We start from the raw sequence: 23,346 nt of genomic DNA, 5'->3' as shown, positions 1-23,346 counted from the left end.
GTCCATCGGGACCACAGCGGGAGAGAGATTGGTGTCCCCCAGGATTCTGTCCTTTAATGTTAATGGACACCATATCCCATGGGATGACGAAAGGGGGCGGAATTGCTCCTCGCACCTTTATGGGGGTGCCCCGGCAGCGGATTTCCGCAAGATTCCCGACCAGCGAATTTTCCCGCACCAGCCTTGCAGTGCGCGGGATAATTTCCACGTGGGGCGGTAAGGGGTCGGCGCGCACGTGATGCTGTCATTGCCGTTTGCGCACATGCCTGGGGCATTAATCGCGGAGCGCAGTGCTGCCGGTACAGCCCCACCCCCCGAAAGCTCTAGGGCAATTTCCTGGGAGGTGGTAGTGCCCCCATGCCCCGTTTGTGCCCCCCGGAGGTGTTTTTGCCCCCCCCCCCAAAGACTTGCATTTATATAGTACTTTTCACGACCTCAGGAAATGGCCGATTGGCAAGTGGGACCCATCACTTGGGGGCCAGTAGTCCAGAGTCGTGCCTGTCGGTCCCACTTCAACTACTGCTCCTTGGCCCTAACGTCCTTCACACTGATGAGCAAAATATTCCTCCGCTTCCCCGCCTCCCCCCAAATAACGTTTAGAAAGATCTCCCAGCAGCTGGTTAAGTCAGTAAAGTCTCTTTCTTATGTATTACAGATATTGGTGAGTGTGTGGATACAATGAGAGTTTGCGGGCGCTGTCTTGTATGTAACCACAATGTATCACCACTGTATTACTGTATACACTCAACATAGATGTACACCTTGGCCACAAGGGGTGAACTTGTGGGAGACACTCCTTACCTGATCACACAGGTATAAAGAGGGAGGTCCCACGCAGGGTCATCGTCTTTGGAGGCCTGTGAATAAAGAGTTAAGGTCACAGAGTGACCTTGTCCCCAGAATGTGCCTTGTGTGGTTTCATACTGTAGAGTAAGGACTTTACATTGGCGACGAAAAACGAGAATTCATGATCCATGAGAATGGCCACCGGTAGCACGGAGGAACGTGACTGTGTTGTTGAAGACTGCGACGATTTTATCGAGAGGCTTCAGCAAAGCTTCGTTACGATAGAATGGCTGGGGGATGCAGCGGCCGACAAGCGAAGGGCTCATCTTTTGACCAGCTGCGGACCAAAGACTTACGCGCTATTGAAGGACTTACTAGCACCCGAAAAGCCGGCGGACAAAACCTTTGAAGAACTCAGCAAATTGATCGGGGAGCACCTCAAACCGGCGAGTAGCATACATTTGGCCCGACACAGATTCTACACCACCGACGTCGTGAAGGACAGAGCATACCGGACTTCGTAGCGGACCTCCGCCGTTTGGCCAACCTCTGTAAGTTCAGAGACGCCTGCAGGGGGGAGATGCTAAGGGACTTCTTTATCGAGGGCATCGGTCATGCGGAAATTTTCCGCAAATTAATTGAGACCAAGGATTTGACCTTGGAAGCGGCGGCGTTGATGGTTCAAACTTTCATGGCGGGGGAGGAAGAGACGAAAATAATATACGCGCGCAATTCTGCCTCTAACGCGGCAATGGATCAGGGAGTCAACATCATCGATGCGACTCAGAACCCTGCAGGCAGGCAGGGGCAGTCCGACACTCCCCAGGCAGCAATAGACCCCAGAGTAGGACTTCAACAGAGACAATGGCAGGCTGAATGGACATTCACGCCATCACAGTGGACAATGTGGCCCGGGATGGGGCCATTGACACCCACTAATAGGGTACTTAAGAGCAGTCAAAGGGACAGTCAGTGCAGAATGCCTGGCCATAGTCCCTTTGTTCCCAACAATGGAAACTTTAACTCATGCTGGAGGTGTGGGGGAAAACACTCAGCTCGATCTTGCAGATTTCAACAGTTTGTCTGCAGGAACTGCAATCTCAGTGGCCACTTAGCTTGAATGTGCAGGAAGTCTGCAACCAGACTAATATATGAGGCGGTTGAACCAGAAGAGGGTTCTTTGAGGCAGAATGACTTTTGGGGCAAATCGATGGACGCCAAGGTTCAGCGGGTCCATGTGGCAAATATTCACAGTTCATACACCAGAACGCCACCAATGATGATGAGGGTTTTATTAAACAGTATCCCAGTACGCATGGAGCTGGACACTGGGGCCAGCCAGTCACTCATGGGCATTCAGCAATTTGAAAAGCTATGGCCACTTAAAGCCAGTAGACCCAAATTAGCATGTATCGAGATACAATTATGGACTTACACTGAAGAAATCATTCCAGTGCTAGGCAGTGCAATGTTGGCTGTCACACACAACGGGGTAGTGAATCGGCTGCTGCTCTGGATTTTACCGGGCAATGGTCCCGCACTGTTGGGGAGGAGCTGGTTAGCCGAGATGAACTGGAAATGGGGGGATGTTCACATGTCATCTGTGGAGCGAAGTTTGTACTCACAAGTCCTACAACAATTTGATTCACTATTCCAACCTGGCGTCGGGACTTTTAAAGGCACTACACATCACCGCGGACGCCAGGCCAGTGCACCACAAAGCCAGAGTAGTGATGCGGGAAAAGATTGAGAGCGAATTAGACCGGCTGTTGAGAGAGGGCATCATCACCTGTTGAATTCAGCGACTGGGCGAGCCCCATCGTTCCCGTCCTAAAAGCGTATGGCTCTGTCAGGATCTATGGCGACTCCAAGGCCACCATCAATCGGGTGTCCCTACAAGATCAATACCCGCTCCCGAGAGCGGAGGACCTCTTCGCCACGCTGGCAGGCGGCAAGCTGTTCACCAAGTTGGACCTCACTTCAGCCTATATGACCCAGGAACTGGCCGACGAATCTAACCTACTGACCACCATCACCACGCACAAGGGACTGTTCGTTTATAACAGATGCCTGTTTGGCATTCGATCAGCAGCCGCGATTTTTCAAATAAACATTGAAAGCCTGCTTAAATCCATTCCTGGAACGATCGTATTCCAGGACGACATCCTCATCACGGGTCGAGACACCGAGGAACACCTCCACAACCTGGAGGAGGTGCTCGGCTGACTGGACCTGGTAGGCCTGTGACTCAAGAAGTCTAAATGTGTTCTTAGCTCCTGAGGTTGAGTTTCTGGGCAGGAGGGTTGCTGCAGATGGGATTCGGCCCACCGAATCCAAAACAGAGGCAATTCAACGAGCACCCAAGCCCTGCAACACAGAGGAGTTGCGTTCATTCCTGGGACTGTTGAACTATTTAGGGAACTTTCTGCCGAATTTGAGCACGTTGTTGGAGCCGCTACACGTGCTCCTGCGTAAGGGTTGCGATTGGTTTTGGGGGGACTGTCAGGAACGGGCTTTTGATCGGGCACGAAAACTACTTTGTTCAAACAAGTTGTTGGCCCTGTATGACCCCTGTAAAAAATTAGTTCTGACATGTGATGCATCATCCTATGGGGTTGGGTGCGTGTTGCAGCAGGACAATGCTGAGGGTCAACTACAACCAGTGGCTTATGCCTCCAGGTCGCTCTCTCAAGCAGAACGGGGATATGGGATGGTCGAGAAGGAAGTGTCTATGGTGCAAAAAAAATGCATCAGTACCTCTTTGCTAGGAAGTTTGAATTAGAGACGGACCACAAGCCATTAACATCCCTGTTGTCAGACAGCAAGGCTGTCAATGCCAACGCATCTGCTCGCATACAGCAATGGGCTCGCACGCTGGCTGCTTATGACTACTCCATCAGGCACTGGCCCGGCACTGAAAATTGCACTGACGCGCTCAGCAGGCTTCCACTGGCCACCACTGAGGGGGCAGCAGAGCAAAGCGCTGAGATGGTCATGGCTGTCGATGCCTTTGACAGCGCAGGCTCCCCCATCACAGCCCGCCAGATCAAAATCTGGACAAACAGAGATCCCCTCCTATCCCTGATTAAGAAATGTGTCCTGACTGGGGTTTGGGCACCCGCACACGGAGCATGCCCTGCGGAGGTCAGACCGTTCCACAGACAGATGGTTGAGCTTCCCATCCAAGCCGACTGCCTACTATGGGGCAGCCTGGTAGTTATGCCCCAGGAGGACAGGGAGGCATTCGTCAGGGAACTCCACAGCGAGCACCCAGGCATTGTGCTGATGAAGGCCATTGCCCGGTCACACGTTTGGTAGCCGGGAATTGATTCAGACCTGGAACACTGTGTTCGCAGGTGCACGATGTGTGCCCAACTGGGTGATGCCCCCAGGGAGGCCCCGCTCAGCCCATGGCCCTGGCCCACTAGGCCATGGTCACGCATTCATGTTGACTACGCGGGCCCGTTCATGGGTAAGATGTTCCTTATCGTGGTAGATGCGTACTCAAAATGGATCGAGTGCATCATTCTGAATTCATGCACGTCATCCACCACCGTGGAAAGCCTTCGTGCGATCTTTGCAACCCATGGCATGCCGGACATCCTGGTTAGTGATAATGGCCCATGGTTCACAAGTTACAAATTCCGGGAGTTTATGTCGGGCAATGGCATCAACCACATCAGGTCTACGCCGTTCAAGCCGGCCTCCAATGGCCAGGTGGAACGTGCGGTCCAAATCATTAAGCAAGTATGCTCAGGATCCAAGGACCCTCCCTACAATGCCGCCTATCGCGTCTACTGCTGGCCTATAGATCCCGACCGCACTCGCTCACGGGGGTCCCGCCCGCAGAGCTACTAATGAAACGGATACTCAAAACTCGCCTCATTCACCCAGTCCTGACCAACATAGTTGAGGGCAAGCGCAAGTCACAAAACGAGTACCATGACCGTAATTCGAGGGGGAGATGTATGGAAATAAATGATCCTGTATTCGTCCTCAATCATACCATGGGGCCCAAATGGCTTGAGGGCACTGTAATTGACAAAGAGGGGAATAGGGTCATCGTGATAAAACTCAACAATGGTCAGATATGCCGTAAGCATCTGGACCAAACAAAAAAAGGTTCAGCATTGACACGGAGGAACCTGAAGAAGACCATGAGATGGAGCTTTCAACACTGCCAGTGAACGAACAACATGAGCAATTCGAAGAATGCACAGTCCCTGCGGTCAGCCCGGACAGGCCGGAATCATCACAAGTGACGACACTCACGTCAGTGTCCAACAACCAGAGCCCCAACTGCGGCGCTCCACGAGGGAGCGTAGACCACCTGAAAGACTAAACCTATGATCCCAGTAAGACTTTGGCGGGGGGGCGGGGGGGCGGGAGGAGGTGATGTCATGTATGTAACCACAATGTAACACCACTGTATTACTGTATACACTCAACCTAGATGCACACCTTGACCACAAGGGGTGAACTTGTGGGAGACACTCCTTACCTGATCACACAGGTATAAAGAGGGAGGTCCCACACAGGGTCATCATCTTTGGAGGCCTGTGAATAAGGAGAAGGTCACAGAGTGACCTTGTCCCCAGAATGTACCTTGTGTGGTTTTGTATTGTAAAGTAAGGACTTTACAGGCACAATGCAAACTGTAGCAATACAATGGGAGGTTTCAACTGTACCTGTGCTGGAGGCTTTGTCCCAAACAACGGAGAACGTATCTTTACCGATATAATAAAGGTTCAGTGTCACGGTAAGGACTCTACTCTCCCTCGCAATGAGTCCCAGGATGAGAGTGTTGTGATTCTTTGTCCTCTTTGATCTTCTGAAGCCAGCGCGTTTGCCGTCTACTGTGGATCTGTGCCCGACCCGTCCCCTGTGCACCCAATGGAGTCTGTCTGAATAACAACGGATGTTTCTGATGTGAGCACAATGAAGGATTAATAAATGACAGCCAGCATGGATTTGTTAAAGGTAATTCCTGTCTGACAACTTGATTGAGTTCTTTGATGAAGTAGCGAAGAGGGTGGATGAGGGCAGTACGGTTGATGTTATATATGTGGTCTTTCAAAAGGCGCTTGATAAAGTGGCACATAATAGATTTGTTAGCAAAATTGAATCCATGGGATTACGGGGAAAGTGACAGTGATGGTAGAAAATTGTCTGATACAGAAAGCTGAGAGTAGTGTCCGATTCTCCTGACTGTTTTTTGTCTCGTAGCTTCTCCAGACTAGATTCTCTGTGGAGGGAAACTCTTGGCCTCTCCATGGTTTTGGAGAGTTAACAGGAGTTTCTGCCTGCTGTACGCAGCAGAGTTCCGAGCTGAAAGGGTCGCGAAGGTCAGGAACGGTCTGTAACTGGGACTAGCCGTGAGGAGTGAATCGGAGCAGGCGAGTGTCTGTGGGGAAGCGCAAGGCAGACATATTTCTGCTTAGGGAGCGAATTGCCTCAACGGAGAGAGACATTGAAAGGAAGCCTTGGATTTATACAGCTCCTTTCACGACCAGCCGATGTCACACAGCGCATTATAGCCAATTTAGTACTTTTGGAGTGTAGCCACTGTTGTAATGTGGGAAACGCGGCAGCCAATTTGTGCACAGTAAACTCCCACACACAGCAATGTGATAATGACTAGATAATCTGATTTTAGTGATGTTGATTGAGGGATAAATATTGGCCGAGACACTGGGGATAACTCCCCTGCTCTTCTTCGAAATAGTGCCGTGGGAACTTTTACGTCCAGCTGAGAGGGCAGACGGGATCTCGGTTTAACATCTCATCTGAAAGACTGCACCTCATCAGCACTGCACTGGGAGTGTCAGCCTGGATTTATGTGCTCAAGAGTGGGATAACAGTGACTATACTTCAACAAAAATGTACTTCATTGGCTGTAAAGCGCTTTAAGATGTCCGGTGGTTGTGGAAGGTGCTATGTAAATACAAGTCCTTCATTCTTTTCCGTTGGTTTAAAGTTGGAATTGTGCCAATAGTGAGACCCACTTCCCCTTACCAATCTCGAGAGAATCACACTTTCCAGGTATGCCTCCTCCATAACCACCTTATTAAAAACTGCCCGATGATGTACTTTCATCAAATTAGGGACGTTCAGTCACTTGCCAGTGAGGAGCAGAATTTAATCTGGAGCATTATGACTAAATACAGGTAACATCTATATGTTTTGAGGAAGTCACAGAGCTGTACACTTAATTGCTGTAAATGGATGTAAACAAATATCTAGCTCGGGAAGGTGAAGCTTAGACAATACCGACAAAGGTTCATTTTACAAATGCACACCAACACCATGAGGCTTGGCTATCTGGACCACATCGGGAGAGAGGCTGGTGGCCCCCAGGATTCTTTCCTTTAATGTTAATGGACACCATGTAGCAAAGAAAAAACGACTTACATTTCTATAGCGCCTTTCATGACCTCAGGATGTCCCAACAGTCTTTACAGCCAATGAAGTACTTTTTTGGAAATGCTGCAGCTAGTTTTAGCACAGCAAGCTCCCACAACAGCAATGTGATAATAACCAGATATTCTTTTTTTAGTGATGTTGGGTGAAGGATAAATATTGGCCGTGAAGCCGGATAACACCCCTGCTCTTCTTCAAAATAGTGTCATGGGAGCTTTTACGTCCACTTAAGAGAGCAGACAGGTCCTCGGTTTAACGTCTCACCCAAATCGCGGCACCTCCAACTCCCTCAGCACTGCGCTGGAGTGTCAGCCTAGATTTATTTTCTCAAGTCTCTGGATTGGGACTTGAACCCACAACCTTCTGACTGAAACGCTCCACACTGGAATCTCAAATTAATCAAGTTTACCAAGTGGTTTCCGACATATCCTGCCCTTGCATTATACTGATCAGAGGTTTGGTGAAACTCCCAGTTCAGTTAACATGCAAAGATGCACGCATCTAATATATAACGGGAGAACATTCCAGCACAGAAACAGACCTTTGGCCCATCAAGGCTGCACTGGTGTTATTCTCCGTGTCCAATCCCACTCTCCTGCTCACACCCCGTACCCTTTAATACTTGTTCCCAAGCAACTCTCTACTTCCTGTCACAGTACTTTGTTGCAGAGAATGCCACATCCAAATCACCCCCGCCCCCATCTAAAGAATTATTTCCTAACCAGCCTTTAATTCTCTTGATGATTATCTTACATTTGTGCCCCATGTTAGCCTCTTGCTGACAATTGAAAACAATCTTTCGCCATTTCCCTCAGCATAATCCTTCGTGGTGTTGAAGACCTGCATCAGGCCGTACTTCAGCCTTCTGAATTCCAGGGGGAAAAACCGATGGCCTGGAATTTGCTGTGACAGGGCAATGAACAGCGACTGTAGTTAGACTTGCCCTTGCCCGTTTAATCTCACCATTGAATGGCGTGACGTCGCTGTATTTCCGCAGCAGATACCAACTAAACTCGCCACCGAGAGAGTTAACTCTTGTCCATTCCAGTCTAAGTAGCCTTTCAACAATGTGATAATTATAAGAACATAAGAAATAGGAGCAGGAGTAGGCCATATGGCCCCTTGAGCCTGCTCCGCCATTCAATAAGATCATGGCTGATCTGATCATGGACTCAGCTCCACTTCCCCGCCCGCTCCCCATAACCCCTTATCCCCTAACGTTTAAGAAACTATCTATTTCTGTCTTAAATTTATTCAATGTCCCAGCTTCCACAGCGCTCTGAGGCAGCGAATTCCACAGATTTACAACCCTCTGAGAGAAGAAATTTCTCCTCATCTCTGTTTTATATGGGCGGCCCCTTATTTGCAATCAACCGCTCAGCCACTGAAACTTATCTAGTACAAGTGTGGGGGCTCTCATTCCTTCAGGTTTTAATTGTTGTTGGAGACTTTAAAAATGATTTTTGAAATGTTTTTCTTTCCGTCACTTTTTTCTCTCCCTCTTAATCCAATCAGATTGAAGGATCATGAAATGAACAGCACAAGGTCTAAGAAGGAAATGGCTGAATTCAATGTCAACTCAGGATATGGGCCGTCGCTGGCAAGGCCGGCATTTATTGCCCATCCCTAATTGTCCTCGAGAAGGTGGTGGTGAGCCACCTTCTTGAAGCCAAGGGGGTTAAGGAGTCATATAACAATGAAAAAACCCTGGGCACCAAATGGTGCATGTAATTCATGTTGAGAAATACTGATTTTTTTTCAGGCAGATTTCACAGTTAACAGATTTTCTACTAATAATCTAAGTGGTCTTTGGAGCCTTATCTGTCCCTCTAAACTATTCCGACTGATTTAATTTATCTGCATGAACCTTCATATCCGGTGGTGACATCAGAGCAATGTGTGAACCAACACAGGTTATATCCCTTAAAGTTGAATGTTATGCTCAGCAGGGGGACTGTCTTTCACTGTATGAACCTGCTGCCAAGTCCCAGGTTTTATTGCTGCTCTGTGCTGATCTCAGTCAGGGTAGCAGTAGGGATTAGACTCAACAGCCCTAAGACAAGGAGGGGGAAATCAGCCATGTTTTTACACTTCTTATTTTTTTAATTATCAATCATGATCCAGCGTTCTCCTGGCGATCTATTCAATCCTTTGTGTACGTTGGCACCCCGTGCCATTTTGTGCAATTACTGAAAGACAGGTGAATGCAGCTCCTGTAGCAGAATAGTCTTTAGCTCGACACTGAGTCTTTGTATTATCTTTAAATATAGATATCCCAGTGTTTGGCCCAAATCACTTGGCACAGGTGCAGTTGAAAGACCCGACTACATTGATGCATCTTGTATTAGGGCCGCACGGGTTTGACTGACACTCGTTGAGTTCGGACCTCTCCAGCGACCCCTAGTGTGGGGATGCTGCGTGAGCCCAGGCTGGGCCTCTTGCCTCCTACGGCCCCATGGTCAACTAGCCTGTTGACACTCACTGGCTAAGCTCGCACATGATGGAGTCTCCCTTGGCTGGGGTGCCGAATGGGTCGTCAGCACTAGAGGCAGAAAATATCTTCGGGGAAGGAAGAGGAGAAACAAATTGGCATCAAGAGGAGCCATTTTCCATGTTGTTGTATCTCCTCCCCTTCACTGCTACGGTGCTGGATGGTGTTAAGCTCCCTGAGGTTCAGAAGGTGGAGCTGGACTGAGAGGTGGTCAGTTGGTTGAGGTGCTCAGGGCCAACTGCAAGTAAGTTTCTCATTCCAGAAATCAACGAGTATCAGTCAAACCCGTGAGGCCCTAATGCAAGATGCATCAATTGCACCTGTGCCAAAGGATCAGCGCTGAAAACCGGCTTTTCCGATGCCTTCCGGGTCCGTAGAAACTTCGTGCTGACCCGGGGAAGTCGGGATTTCTGGGCCATTGTTAGCAGACAACATGGTAAATTATGAATTTGCTTGTACCTCAGAAAGACGTAAGGATTAGATTTTCTTCACATGCAGGTTTAACGGGCGGACAATCGGGCTTCACACTCCCCTGTGATGCCGCCCCCTCCCCCGCTCACAACCTGCTGGCTCTCACTGTCCAGCCTCACCCAGGAGGAACGGGCACTTGGCTGCGAGGATGGAGGGTGGATGGACCCCCCCCCCAGTGGGAGCCATCGCCTTCAGGAGGGGAGAAACATTGGCCCCGGAAGGACCCAGTGCCCATGTTGTGGGCACCTCCCCCCAGCACCTCACTTGCTGCGCTGTGCTGAATGGTGTTGACGTTCCCTGAGTTTGACGTCGGCAGGAGTTGAGCCGTGACATTCGGAAGGTAATTGGAAAAACATAATTTAGTCAAGCAGAGTCAGCATGGTTTTATCATGTTTGACAAATTTACTGGAGTTCTTTGAGGATGTAACGAGCTGGGTGGATAAGGGGGAAACCAGTGGATGTGGTGTATTTGGATTTCAAGAAGGCATTCGATAAGGTGCCACATAAAAGGTTACTGCACAAGATGAAAGTTCACGGGGTTGGGGGTAGTGTATTAGCATGGATAGAGGATTGGCTAACTAACAGAAAACAGAGAGTCAGGATCAATGGGTCATTTTCCAGTTGGCAAACGGTAACTAATGGGGTGCTGCAGGGATTGGTGCTGGGGCCTCAACTATTTGCAATCTATATTAATGATTTGGATGAAAGAGACCGAGTGTAATGTAGCCAAGTTTGCTGATGATACAAAGATGGGTGGGCAAGCAAGTGTCGTCGGGCATTTTCAAAGGCGAAGGCACCTGCAGAATGTATGTATACATATATGTGTAAAATGGCTGCCAGACATAAGATGGCTGCCAGGGATTCCGCAAAGCACTAGGGGTATTCAGCTAACCAAGTTGACTAACTTTCTGGATAGCTGATGACACTGCAGTTCAGCAGAATGTCTTTAATCAACAAGATGTCCTAGCAGAACATTGAACAAAGGACTCCCTGAAACTATGTTAAGATAAGAAAGTCAGGCACAGGCAGAACCCAAGGACAACAGAGATAAGGGGGCGGGGGGGAGGGTCTGGAAACATCACAAGGACATAAATCAGCTCCAGCTAAACATGAGCTGACCTTGCAACCCCTTGAAGCTTGAGGGTCAATTCTATTGGCCTAAAGAAACCTGTATGTAATCTATAATTGTTACGATTGAATTGTGTCCAGCCGACATAGGTTGGGTAAGTGTAGTGAACTGTTGTAAAACATATAAATATCACTGAATTTCTTTGTTCGACGGAGAGTAGTGCCTGGTGTAACCCAGAGGCTTTCTCCCCGCTGACGTAATAAAGGCCGTTTTGATGTTGGAACCGACCCAGAGGGTCGAGTGATTCTTCCTGGGAAACATTCGCGCTAACAGGAGGACACACAAAATCTGCAAAGGGATATAAACTAAGTGAGTGGGCAAAAATTTGGCAGATGGAGTATAATGTGGAAAGTGTGAAGTTATCCACATTGGCAGAAAAAATAAAAAAGCAAATTATTATTTAAATGCAGAAAAATTACAAAATGCTGCTGTACAGAGGGACCTGGGGGTCTTTGTTATATGGAACACAAAAAGTTAGTATGAAGGTTCAGCGAGTAATCAGGAAGGCAAATGGAATGTTGGCCTTTATTGCAAAGGGATGGAATATAGAAGCAGAGAAGTCCTGCGACAACTGTACAGGGTATTCGTGAGGCCACACCTAAGGTACTGCGTACAATTTTAGTCTCCTTATTTAAGGAGGGATATACTTGCATTGGAGGCAGTTCAGAGAAGGTTCACATAAAGGATATGTGTGCGCACTAGGTCCTTGCAGCAGAGCAGATTTCCAGTCGTCCTGTTAAACCCTTGCCACTGGATAAAGGCCGAGCTCTGTCAAGCCCATGTGGTGGCTGATGCACAACGGCCTCCACACGTTAAAAAAATCCACGCCCAGGCATCTTCCACCCCCTCAATTGGAGTTCAGGACTGGAACATCGGGTCCTCCATTGAAACATCTGTGAACTCTTGTGGAAGCAAGTCATCCTCGTTCGAAAAACCACCTGCGATGAACGCTAGCTGCAACAGTTGTTGGATGGTGGAAGATAGCAAGGGGAAAGTTGTTTTGGTCCGGGAGCTGCCACCCCGGCCAGCTGCAGGAAAAATGCAGGGAGCGGTGCCAGCCCGTTTACATGGCCTTCTTCGACTTTACAAAGGCCTTTGACACTGTCGCGAGGGTCGATGGAGCGTCCTCCTCCGTTTCGGATGCCCCCAAAAGTACGTCACCATCCTCCGCCATGCAGGCCGTGATCCTTACCAGCGCATCCATCACAGACCTAATCCACGTCCGGACCGGGGTCAAACCGGGCTGCGTCATCGCCCCAACCCTCTTCTCGATCTTCCTCGCTGCCATGCTCCACCCCGCTGGAGTGGAACTAAACTACAGAACCAGTGGGCACCTGTTCAACCTTCGTTGTCTCCAGGCCAGGTCCAAGACCACCCCAACCTCTGTCGTCAAGCTACAGTACGCAGACAACACCTGCGTCTGCGCACATAGAGGCTGAACTCTAGGACATAGTTGATGCATTTACTGAGGCGTACGAAAGCATGGGCCTAACGCTAAACATCTGTAAGTCAAAGGTCCTCCATCAGCCTGTCCCTGCCGCACAGCACTGGCCCCAAGTCATCAAGATCCACGACGCGGCCCTGGACAACTTGAACCATTTCCCAAATCTCGGGAGCCTCTTATCAACAAGAGCAGACATTGACGACAAGATTCAACATCGACTCCAATGCGCCAGTGCAGCCTTTGGCTGCCTAAGAAAAAGAGTGAAGACCAGGCCCTCAAATCCACCACCAAGCTCATGGTCTATATGGCTATAGTAATACCCGCCCTCCTGTTTGGCTCAGAGACATGGACCATGTACAGTAGACATCTCAAGTCGCTGGAGAAATACCATCAACGATGTCTTCGCAAGATCCTAAATATCCCTTTGGAGGACAGACGCACTAACGTTAGGGTCCTCGTCCAGGCCACCATCCCCAGTATTGAAGCACTGACCACACTTGATCAACTCCGCTGGGCAGGCCACATTGTTCGCATGCCAGACACGAGACTCCCAAAGCAAGCGCTCTACTCGGAACTCCTTTACGGCAAACGAGTCAAAGGTGGGCAGAGAAAACGTTACAAGGACATCCTCAAAGCCTCCCTGATAATGTCCAACATCCCCACTAACACCTGGGAGTTCCTGGCCAAAGACCGCCCTAAGTGGAGGAAGTGCATCCTGGAGGGCGCTGAGCACCTCGAGTTCCATCGCCGAGAGCATGCAGCGGAAGAAGCGTGCGGCAAACCAGACTCCCCACCCACCCCTTCCCTCAATGGCTATCTGCCCCACTTGTGACAGGGACTGTGGTTCTCGTATTGGACTGTTCAGTCACCAAAGAACTAATTTTTAGAGTGGAAGCAAGTCTTTCTCGATTCCGAGCGACTGCATATGGTGATCATGATTTTAATTTGAACGTCGGCCTTCCCGGCAGGTGCTCTTACAGCCTGAAAAAATGGTGAGTAAAGAGCGGAACGTGGGCGGATTCTGCCAGAGAACAAGGTAAGTTTTTTTTCTTTCTTTATTTCTTCATTTTTTTTCGTTAGTTGTCACAGGGGAGAAGTTTGAGTGCAGGTCGGAGAAGTTGAGTTTTTTTTCTTTCCGTTTTCCAGCCAGAAGGTGGCAGTTCCCATTGGGAAATTCAGTCGGCCTTCTAAGCTCCCGTCCGAGGATGAGTGCGCAGCACCACTTTTCAACGCTTATCTCTTTATTGGGGTGTAAAAACTGAATTTGGCAGTTGGAGCCCGCACCTACGGCCCGGCGGCAAAACCAGAACTCGGGTGGCAACACCGCCTCACAAATGGCGGGAATGAATTTCAACCCCTTAGTGTACAAATCTATTGTTTTCCCCTTACGATAACGCAGATTGCTCTTTGGTGTCTTGCACCCACTGTCGGCATTTGCACTAATGGGTCATGTGAAGGCACGGCTTAAAATGCAGGTTTGACCTCTATCCTCTCCGTCCCCCACATTGTTCCTGTTTCTGTCAGCAGAGCAGCTCCTGCTGCACCAGTTTGGTATCACAATTTCCAGTCTTGTGGCGTCTCCAAGTTGCATTGGCATTTTGGTTGGCGGGAACTGGGCTGAGATCGCCCGAGGTCACTTTGCCTCAGACTCTTGCAGCCTCAGTCCTTCCCAATGGTGGCAGAGAATGAATAATGTTGTGTCCTTCAGTCTTCACCCGTTTACAACAATATAAACACCCATCATTTTTCAAAGTTGCTATTTCTCATGTATTTGAGGAGTTTATTGGCTGTCGGGGACCTACAGAAATGTAAGATTTGGATCACAGGTCACACACAGAACAAAGGGTCTTAGGAGACGGAAGGCATTTTATTAATGAGCAGTAGTTTAAATATAGTCAAACACAGCACACAATCAGGATAGACATGGTAGACATACGACCGTGACAAAGTCGCTGGTATTAGTCCCGATCGGACAGACGGCTGGTGGCACGAACAGCTCTTCTCTGAAACATGTGCCCTGAAAAGCACCTTAGATATCACTTTTATTTTTTTAGGGATGGGCCTCGGGTAAGATGATGCACAGGACTATTTAACCTATAAGGAGTCTTCCCAGATTAGGATGACCAATGGCTCGTCGAGTTCTTTGTCTCAACTCTAAGCTGGAGCCCTCCTCTCCACATGTCATTCCTGTTTATACTTTCTGAAGGCTCTTCTCTCCTGTCCTTAATCTCCTACGGTTGGAGTCAGACATGACATTCTTGGCCTTCAGATGTTTGGAGCTGCCCGTTATCCGTTATTAATGTTCACGATGTTCCAGTCACTTTAGCTATTGTACCCTGGAACGAATCCTTCAATTCTAACATCAGTCTGCAGAGACTTTTTTGTCTCAAGTTATTTCTTCTAATTCCCACTTTCTTACAGGAATGTAAGCTTGGACAGTCTCACTCCCCATCCCAGTGGAATCATTTCTTCCCCCGACGACACTCTGTTACCTGGTGGGGGAAACAAGTTTTAGAACTTTAACATTTCATGTACAAACTCTTAGGGGGAAATATTGGCCTGGTTTGCGCCTCACGTTAGTGCCTGTGGGGGGGCGCTAATGCGGCACTAAGGGGTTACCGACCGGGCGCGGCGAGATCACCTGCGAATTTGCCTGGCGGGTTTGGGCTGCCGCTAAGACTTAGAGTCTCAATCTCTCGCGTCCGGGAGATCGTGACCTCATCCAGTGTGCAGCACCAAGTTACCGCCCCAGGTGCAATATTTGCTCCTGCCTCATGTAACATCGCCAGGCATCAAAAATGGCATCTGCGGGAGGTGTTGTCACCTCGGCCGGCCGCTTAGGGAGCGCTGATTAAAGGCAGCAGTGGTCAGGTCGGCCAAAATCTTCTTACATCCCCAGTGTGTTGCATTCTGCTCTTTTTGGACCCCACGATTGCTCAGTCCTGCACTCTCTCAGAGCGCTTGGAGCTTCTATGTGCGTATCGCAGGTGCCGGCATCCAGCTGAGACAGCCCTAGGCTTCAATGAATGCAGCATTGGTCTTTCTCTTTATGGGAGGGAAGGAGCCTGAAAAACCACCAACGCTGCAGGAACATCGCTCAGCATCTGCCTCCCCTCTCACTCCCTTTTGCGCTCTAAGGGAAGTGGTTAGCGCTTGATTTAGCGCTGCACCTCCCTGTTGGAACGCTAAAGTGGAAGTTCCCAGCAGAATCAAATCTTTAGCGCCTGGCGATACATTTGCGCTCCCGTAAAAGCTAGCGCCCCAATCGTGGTGCGACACAATGTCTAGCCCTTAAACGGGAGATTGTATCCCTGGCTTGTGGCAGCTAGAGACGGTAAATCCATTACACGAGGAATATTTCTGCTATTATCAAGAGGAGAGAGTTGGCCGTAAGGGAACTGGGTTATATTACAGTGATATTTCTATTACAGAGCTGAAATATAATGGTGTAATTCTCCGTAGCCCATCAGCTACTTAACTGTCCCTTCCCAGCCCTACCCCCATCTACTACCCTAAGGTGATGCCTTCCATTTACATCCGGCCATTCAGAATATATCTCCACCTCCGTGACCTCTTGACTACTGGCTGTATCCAGTCCCGGCCCCCAGTTCCCCCACATTGAGTATCTGGCTCTTTCTAGGACACTGCTGCCCATTGTGGGCTCGAGATTCGAGGGGACAGATGTCCATTAGGCCGGCCTCAGGGGATGGCCGATTGGCAGATGTGACCCATCACTTGGGGGCCAGCAGTTCCAGAGTCGTGCCCGTCAGTCCCACTTCAACCACTGCTCTTTGGCCCTAACATCTTCACACTGATGAGCAAAACATTCCTCCGCTTCCCCACCTCCCCCCAAATAACGTTTGAAAAGATCACCCAACAGCTGGTTAAGTTAGTAAAGTCACTTTTTTATGTATTACAGATATTGATGAGTGTGTGGATACAACGAGAGTTTGCAGGTCCAATGCAACCTGTAACAATACAATAGGAGGTTTCTACTGTACCTGTGCTGGAGGCTTTGTCTCAAACAATGGAGAACTCACCTTTACCGATATAACAAAAGTTCAGTGTCAAGGTAAGGACTTTACTCTCCCTCGCAATGAGTCCCAGGATGAGAGTGTTGTGATTCTTTGTCCTCTTTGATCTTCTGAAGCCAGCGCGTTTGCCGTCTACTGTGGATCTGTGCCCGACCCATCCCCTGTGCGCCCAATGGAGTCTGTCTGAATAACAACGGATGTTTCTGATGTGAGCACAATGAATGATTAATAAATGACAGCCAGCATAGATTTGTTAAAGGCAATTTGTGTCTGACAAAATTGATTGAGTTCTTTGATGAAGTAGCGAAGAGGGTGGATGAGGGCAGTGCAGTTGATGTCATATATGTGATCTTTCAAAAGGCGTTTGATAAAGTGGCACATAATAGACTTGTTAGCAAAATTGAATCCACGGGATTCTAGGGATAGTGGAAATGTGGATACAAACTTGGCTAAGATACAGAAAGCTGAGAGTAGTGGTTAACTGTTATTTATCAGACGTATACAGTGATGTCCCCCAGAGGTTTGCATTAGGACCACCACTGGAGAATTGCATCCAATTCTGGGCACCACACTTTAGGAAGGATGTCAAGGCCTTGGAGAGGGTGCAGTGGAGATTTACTAGAATGATACTGGGGATGAGGGACTTCAGCTATGTGGAAAGGCTGCAGAAGCTGGAGTTGGTCTTCTTGGAGCAGAGAAGGTTAAGGGGAAATCTAATAGAACTGTTCAAAATTAAGAAAGATTTTCATATAGATAGGGAGTAACTGTTTCCACTGGCAGGACAGCTGATAACCAGAGGACACAGATTAAAGACAAGTAGCAAAAGAACCAGGGAGCAGATGGAAAATGTTTTTACGTAGCGAGTCGTTATGATCTGGAACGCACTGCCTGAAAGGGAGGTGCAAGCAGATTCAATAGTGACTTTCAAAAGGAAATTGGATAAATACTTGAAGGAAGGAAAAATTGCAGAATTATGGGGAAAGTGTGGGCGAGTGGAACTGATTACATAGCTCTTTCACAGAACCAGCACAGGCTTGATGGGCCGAATGGCAGGCTTCTGTGCTGCGTGATTCTATGTGTTAGCTCAGCCCCTAGGGGGCACTGGAGTGGATCCTACTGTCTGGTCCATTGCTAAGTCAGACGGAACCTCGGTTAAACATCGCTTGCTTCTAAAACAGAGAGTCGGGATGAACGGATCATTTTGTAGTTGGCAAACTGTAACTAGTGGGGTGCCACAGGCATCAGTGCTGGGGCCTCAATTATTTACAATCTATTAATGGATTGGATGAGGGGTTCAAGTGTAATGTAGGCAAATTTGCTGATGATTCAAAGATAGATGAGAAAGCAAGTTGTGCGGAGAATGCAAAGATTCTGCAAAAGAATATAGACAGACTAAGTGAGTGGGCAAAAATTTGGCAGATGGAGTATAATGTGGGAAAATAGGAAAATGTGTGGTTATCTACTTTGGTAGGGAAAATAAAAAAGCATATTATTATTTAAATGGAAAAATGCTGCAGTTCTGAGGGTTTTTGTACATGAAACACAAAAAGTTAGGATGCAGGTAAAGCAAGTAATTAGGAAGGCAAATGGAATGTTGGTCTTTATTGCAAGGGGGATGAAGTATAAAAGCAGAGAAGTCCTGCTACAACTGTAAAGAGCGTTGGTAAGACCACACCTGGAGTACTGTGTACAGTTTTGGCCTCCTTATTAAGGAGGGATATACTTGCATTGGAGGCATTTCAGAGAAGGTTCACTTGGTTGATTCCTGAGATGAAGGGGTTGTCTTATGAAGAAAGATTGAGCAGGTTGGGCCTACACTCATTGGAGTTTATAAGAATGAGAGGTGATCTTAATGAAATGTATAAGCTTCTGAGGGGGTTTGGCAGGGTAGTTGCACAGACGATGTTTCCCCTCGTGGGGGAATCTAGAACTAGGGGGCATAGTTTCAGAATAAGGGGTTGCCCATTTAAAACAGAACTGAGGAGGAATTTCTTCTCTGAGGGTTGTGGATCTTTGGAATTCTCTACCTCACAGAGCTGTGGAGGCTGGGTCATTGGATATATTTAATGTGGAGGTAGAAAGATTTTTGAACGATAAGGGAGTGAAGGGTTGTGGGGATCAGGCAGGGAAGCAGAGTTGAGGCCAGGATCAGATCAGCCATGATCTTATTGAATAATGGAACAGGCTCGAGGGGCCAAATGGCCTACTCCTGCTCCTATTTCTTATGCCTTATGTTCTAAGTTGGTTGTGGGTTCAAGCCCCACTTCACAATCTAGGCTGACGCTCCAGTGCAGTGCTGAGGGCCTTTCTGAAGACCCTTCTCTCCTGTCCTTAATCTCCTACGGTTGGAGTCAGACATGACATTCTTGGCCTTCAGATGTTTGGAGCTGCCCGTTATCAGTTATTAATGTTCACGATGTTCCAGTCACTTCAGCTATTGTACCCTGGAACGAATCCTTCAATTCTAACACCAGTCTGCAGAGACTTTTTTGTCTCAAGTTATTTCTTCTAATTCCCAATTTCTTACAGGAATGTAAGCTTGGACAGTCTCACTCCCCATCCCAGTGGAATCATTTTTTCCCCCGACGACACTCTGTTACCTGGTGGGGGAAACAAGTTTTAGAACTTTAACATTTCATGTACAAACCGTTAGGGGGAAAAATTGGCCTGGTTTGCTCCTCACGTTCGTGCCTGTGGGGGGGCGCTAATGGGGCGCTAAGGGATTACCGACCGGGCGCGGCGAGATCACTGACACCTGCGAATTTGCCTGGCGGGTTTGCGCTGGCGCTAAGACTTAGAGTCTCAATCTCTCGCGTCCGGGAGATCGTGACCTCATCCAGTGTGCAGCACCAAGTTACTGCCCCAGATGCAATATTTGCTCCTGCCTCATGCAACATCGCCAGGATTCAAAAATGGCATCTGCGGGAGGCGTTGTCACCTCGGCCGGCCGCTTAGGGAGCGCTGATTAAAGGCAGCAGTGGTCAGGTTGGCCAAAATCTTCTTACGTCCCCAGTGTGTTGCATTCTGCTCTTTTTGGACCCCACGATTGCTCAGTCCTGCACTCTCTCAGAGCGCTTGGAGCTTCTATGTGCGTATCGCAGGTGCCGGCATCCAGCAGAGACAGCCCTAGGCTTCAATGAACGCAGCATTGGTCTTTCTCTTTATGGGAGGGAAGGAGCCTGAAAAACCACCAATGCTGCAGGAACATCGCTCAGCGTCTGCCTCCCCTCTCACTCTCTTTTGCGCTCTAAGGGAAGTGGTTAGCGCTTGATTTAGCGCTGCACCTCCCTGTTGGAACGCTAAAGTGGAAGTTCCCAGCAGAATCAAATCTTTAGTGCCTGGCGATACATTTGCGCTCCCGTAAAAGCTAGCGCCCCAATCGTGGCGCGACACAATGTCTAGCCCTTAAACGGGAGATTGTATCCCTGGCTTGTGGCAGCTAGAGACGGTAAATCCATTGCACGAGGAATATTTCTGCTATTATCAAGAGGAGAGAGTTGGCCGTAAGGGAACTGGGTTATATTACAGTGATATTTCTATTACAGAGCTGAAATATAATGGTGTAATTCTCCGTAGCCCATCAGCTACTTAACTGTCCCTTCCCAGCACTCCCCCCATCTACTACCCTAAGGTGATGCCTTCCATTTACATCCGGCCATTCAGAATATATCTCCATCTCCGTGACCTCTTGACTACTGGCTGTATCCAGACCCGGCCCCCAGTTCCCCCACATTGAGTATCTGGCTCTTTCTAGGACACTGCTGCCCATTGTGGGCTCGGGATTCGAGGGGACAGATGTCCATTAGGCCGGCCTCAGGGGATGGCCGATTGGCAGGTGGGACCCATCACTTGGGGGCCAGCAGTTCCAGAGTCGTGCCCGTCAGTCCCACTTCAACCACTGCTCTTTGGCCCTAACATCTTCACACTGATGAGCAAAACATTCCTCCGCTTCCCCACCTCCCCCCAAATAACGTTTGAAAAGATCTCCCAACAGCTGGTTAAGTTAGTAAAGTCACTTTCTTATGTATTACAGATATTGATGAGTGTCTGGATACAACAAGAGTTTGCGGGTCCAATGCAATCTGTAACAATACAATGGGAGGTTTCTACTGTACCTGTGCTTGAGGCTTTGCCCCAAACAATGGAGAACTCACCTTTACCGATATAACAAAGCTCAGTGTCAAGGTAAGGACTTTACTCTCCCTCGCAATGAGTCCCAGGATGAGAGTGTTGTGATTCTTTGTTCTCTTTGATCTTCTGAAGCCAGTGCGTTTGCCGTCTACTGTGGATCTGTGCCCGACCCGTCCCCTGTGTGCCCAATGGAGTCTGTCTGAATAACAACGGATGTTTCTGATGTGAGCACAATGAATGATTAATAAATGACAGCCAGCATGGATTTGTTAAAGGCAATTCGTGTCTGACAAAGTTAATTGAGTTCTTTGATGAAGTAGCGAAGAGGGTGGATGAGGGCAGTGCAGTTGATGTCATATATGTGGTCTTTCAAAAGGCGTTTGATAAAGTGGAACATAATAGACTTGTTAGCAAAATTGAATCCACGGGATTCTAGGGATAGTGGCGATGTGGATACAAACTTGGCTAAGATACAGAAAGCTGAGAGTAGTGGTTAACTGTTGTTTATCAGACGTATACAGTGATGTCCCCCAGAGGTTTGCATTAGGACCACCGCTGGAGGATTGCGTCCAATTCTGGGCACCACACTTTAGGAAGGATGTCAAGGCCTTGGAGAGGGTGCAGTGGAGATTTACTGGAATGATACTGGGGATGAGGGACTCCAGCTATGTGGAAAGGCTGCAGAAGCTGGAGTTGGTCTTCTTGGAGCAGAGAAGGTTAAGGGGAAATCTAATAGAACTGTTCAAAATTATGAAAGATTTTGATATAGATAGGGAGTAACTGTTTCCACTGGCAGGACAGCTGATAACCAGAGGACACAGATTAAAGACAAGTAGCAAAAGAACCAGGGACAAGATGGAGACATTTTTTACGCAGTGAATCGTTATGATCTGGAACGCACTGCCTGAAAGGGAGGTCAAGCAGATTCAATAGTGACTTTCAAAAGGAAATTGGATAAATACTTGAAAGAAAAAAAATTGCAGAATTATGGGGAAAGTGCGGGCGAGTGGAACTGATTACATTGCTCTTCCACAGAACCAGCACAGGCTTGATGGGCCGAATGGCAGGCTTCTGTGCTGCGTGATTCTATGTGTTAGCTCAGCCCCAAGGGCACTGGAGTGGATCCTACTGTCTGGTCCATTGCTAAGTCAGATGGGACCTTGATTAAACATCGCTTGCTTCTAAAACAGAGAGTCGGAATGAACAGATCATTTTGTGGTTGGCAAACTGTAACTAGTGGGGTGCCACAGGGATCAGTGCTGGGGCCCAACTATATACAATCTATTCATGGATTGGATGAAGGAATCGAGTGTAATGTAGGCAAATTTGCTGGTGATACAAAGATAGGTGAGAAAGCAAGTTGTGCAGAAGATGCTAAGATTCTGCAAAGGGATATAGACAGGCTAAGTGAGTGGGCAAAAATTTGGCAGATGGAGTATAATGTGTGAGATTATCTACTTTGCTAAGAAAAATAAAAAAGCAAATTATTATTTAAATGGCAAAATGCTGCAGTTCTGAGGGTTTTTGCACATGTAACACAAAAAGTTAGGATGCAGGTAAAGCAAGTAATTAGGAAGGCAAATGGAATGTTGGCCTTTATTGCAAGGGGGATGGAGTATAAAAGCAGAGAAGTCCTGCTACAACTGTAAAGAGCGTTGGTAAGACCACACCTGGAGTACTGTGTACAGTTTTGGTCTCCTTATTTAAGGAGGGATATACTTGCATTGGAGGCAGTTCAGAGAAGGTTCACGAGGTTGATTCCTGAGATGAAGGGGTTGTCTTATGAAGAAAGGTTGAGCAGGTTGGACCTACACTCATTGGAGTTGAGAAGAATGAGAGGTGATCTTAATGAAACGTATAAGCTTCTGAGGGAGTTTGACAGGGTAGATGCTGAGAGGATGTTTCCCCTCGTGGGGGAATCTAAAATTAAGGGGCATAGTTTCAGAATAAGGGGATGCCCATTTAAAACAGAACTGAGGAGGAATTTCTTCTCTGTGGGTTGTGGATCCTTGGAATTCTCTACCCCACAGAGCTGTGGAGGCTGGGTCATTGAATATATTTAATGTGGAGGTAGACAGATTTTTGAATGATAAGGGAGTGAAGGGTTATGGGAAGCGGGTAGGGAAGTGGAGTTGAGGCCAGGATCAGTTCAGCCATGATCTTATTGAATAACGGAGCAGGCTTGAGGGGCCAAATGGCGTACTTCTGCTCCTATTTCTTATGCCTTATATTCTAAATTGGTTGTGGGTTCAAGCCCCACTTCACAATCTAGGCTGACGCTCCAGTGCAGCGCTGAGGGAGCGCGGCACTGTCGGAGGTGCCATCTTTCGGATGAGATATTAACATGAGGCTCCGTCTGCTCTCTCAGGTAGATGTAAAAGATCCCACGGCACTATTTCGATGAAACATAGAAACATAGAAAATAGGTGCAGGAGTCGGC

General features: G+C 48.2%; 1 protein-coding gene across 1 annotated transcript in view; it reads left to right on the top strand.

Moving 5' to 3' along the window:
* The window catches only part of LOC139237978 (adhesion G protein-coupled receptor E2-like), a 92,363-nt gene that overhangs the window by 10,146 nt on the left and 58,871 nt on the right, over window positions 1–23,346 (top strand). The window contains exon 4 of the mRNA XM_070867341.1: window positions 16,661–16,813. Coding sequence (XP_070723442.1) covers window positions 16,661–16,813 — 153 coding nt within the window. The remainder of the gene's footprint in view (window positions 1–16,660; window positions 16,814–23,346) is intronic.

Source organism: Pristiophorus japonicus, chromosome 24 (genome assembly GCF_044704955.1).
Source record: "Pristiophorus japonicus isolate sPriJap1 chromosome 24, sPriJap1.hap1, whole genome shotgun sequence".
Lineage (NCBI taxonomy): Eukaryota > Metazoa > Chordata > Chondrichthyes > Pristiophoridae > Pristiophorus > Pristiophorus japonicus.
The sequence above is the reverse complement of the archived record's forward strand: the minus strand, read 5'-3'. Positions and strand labels throughout refer to the sequence as shown.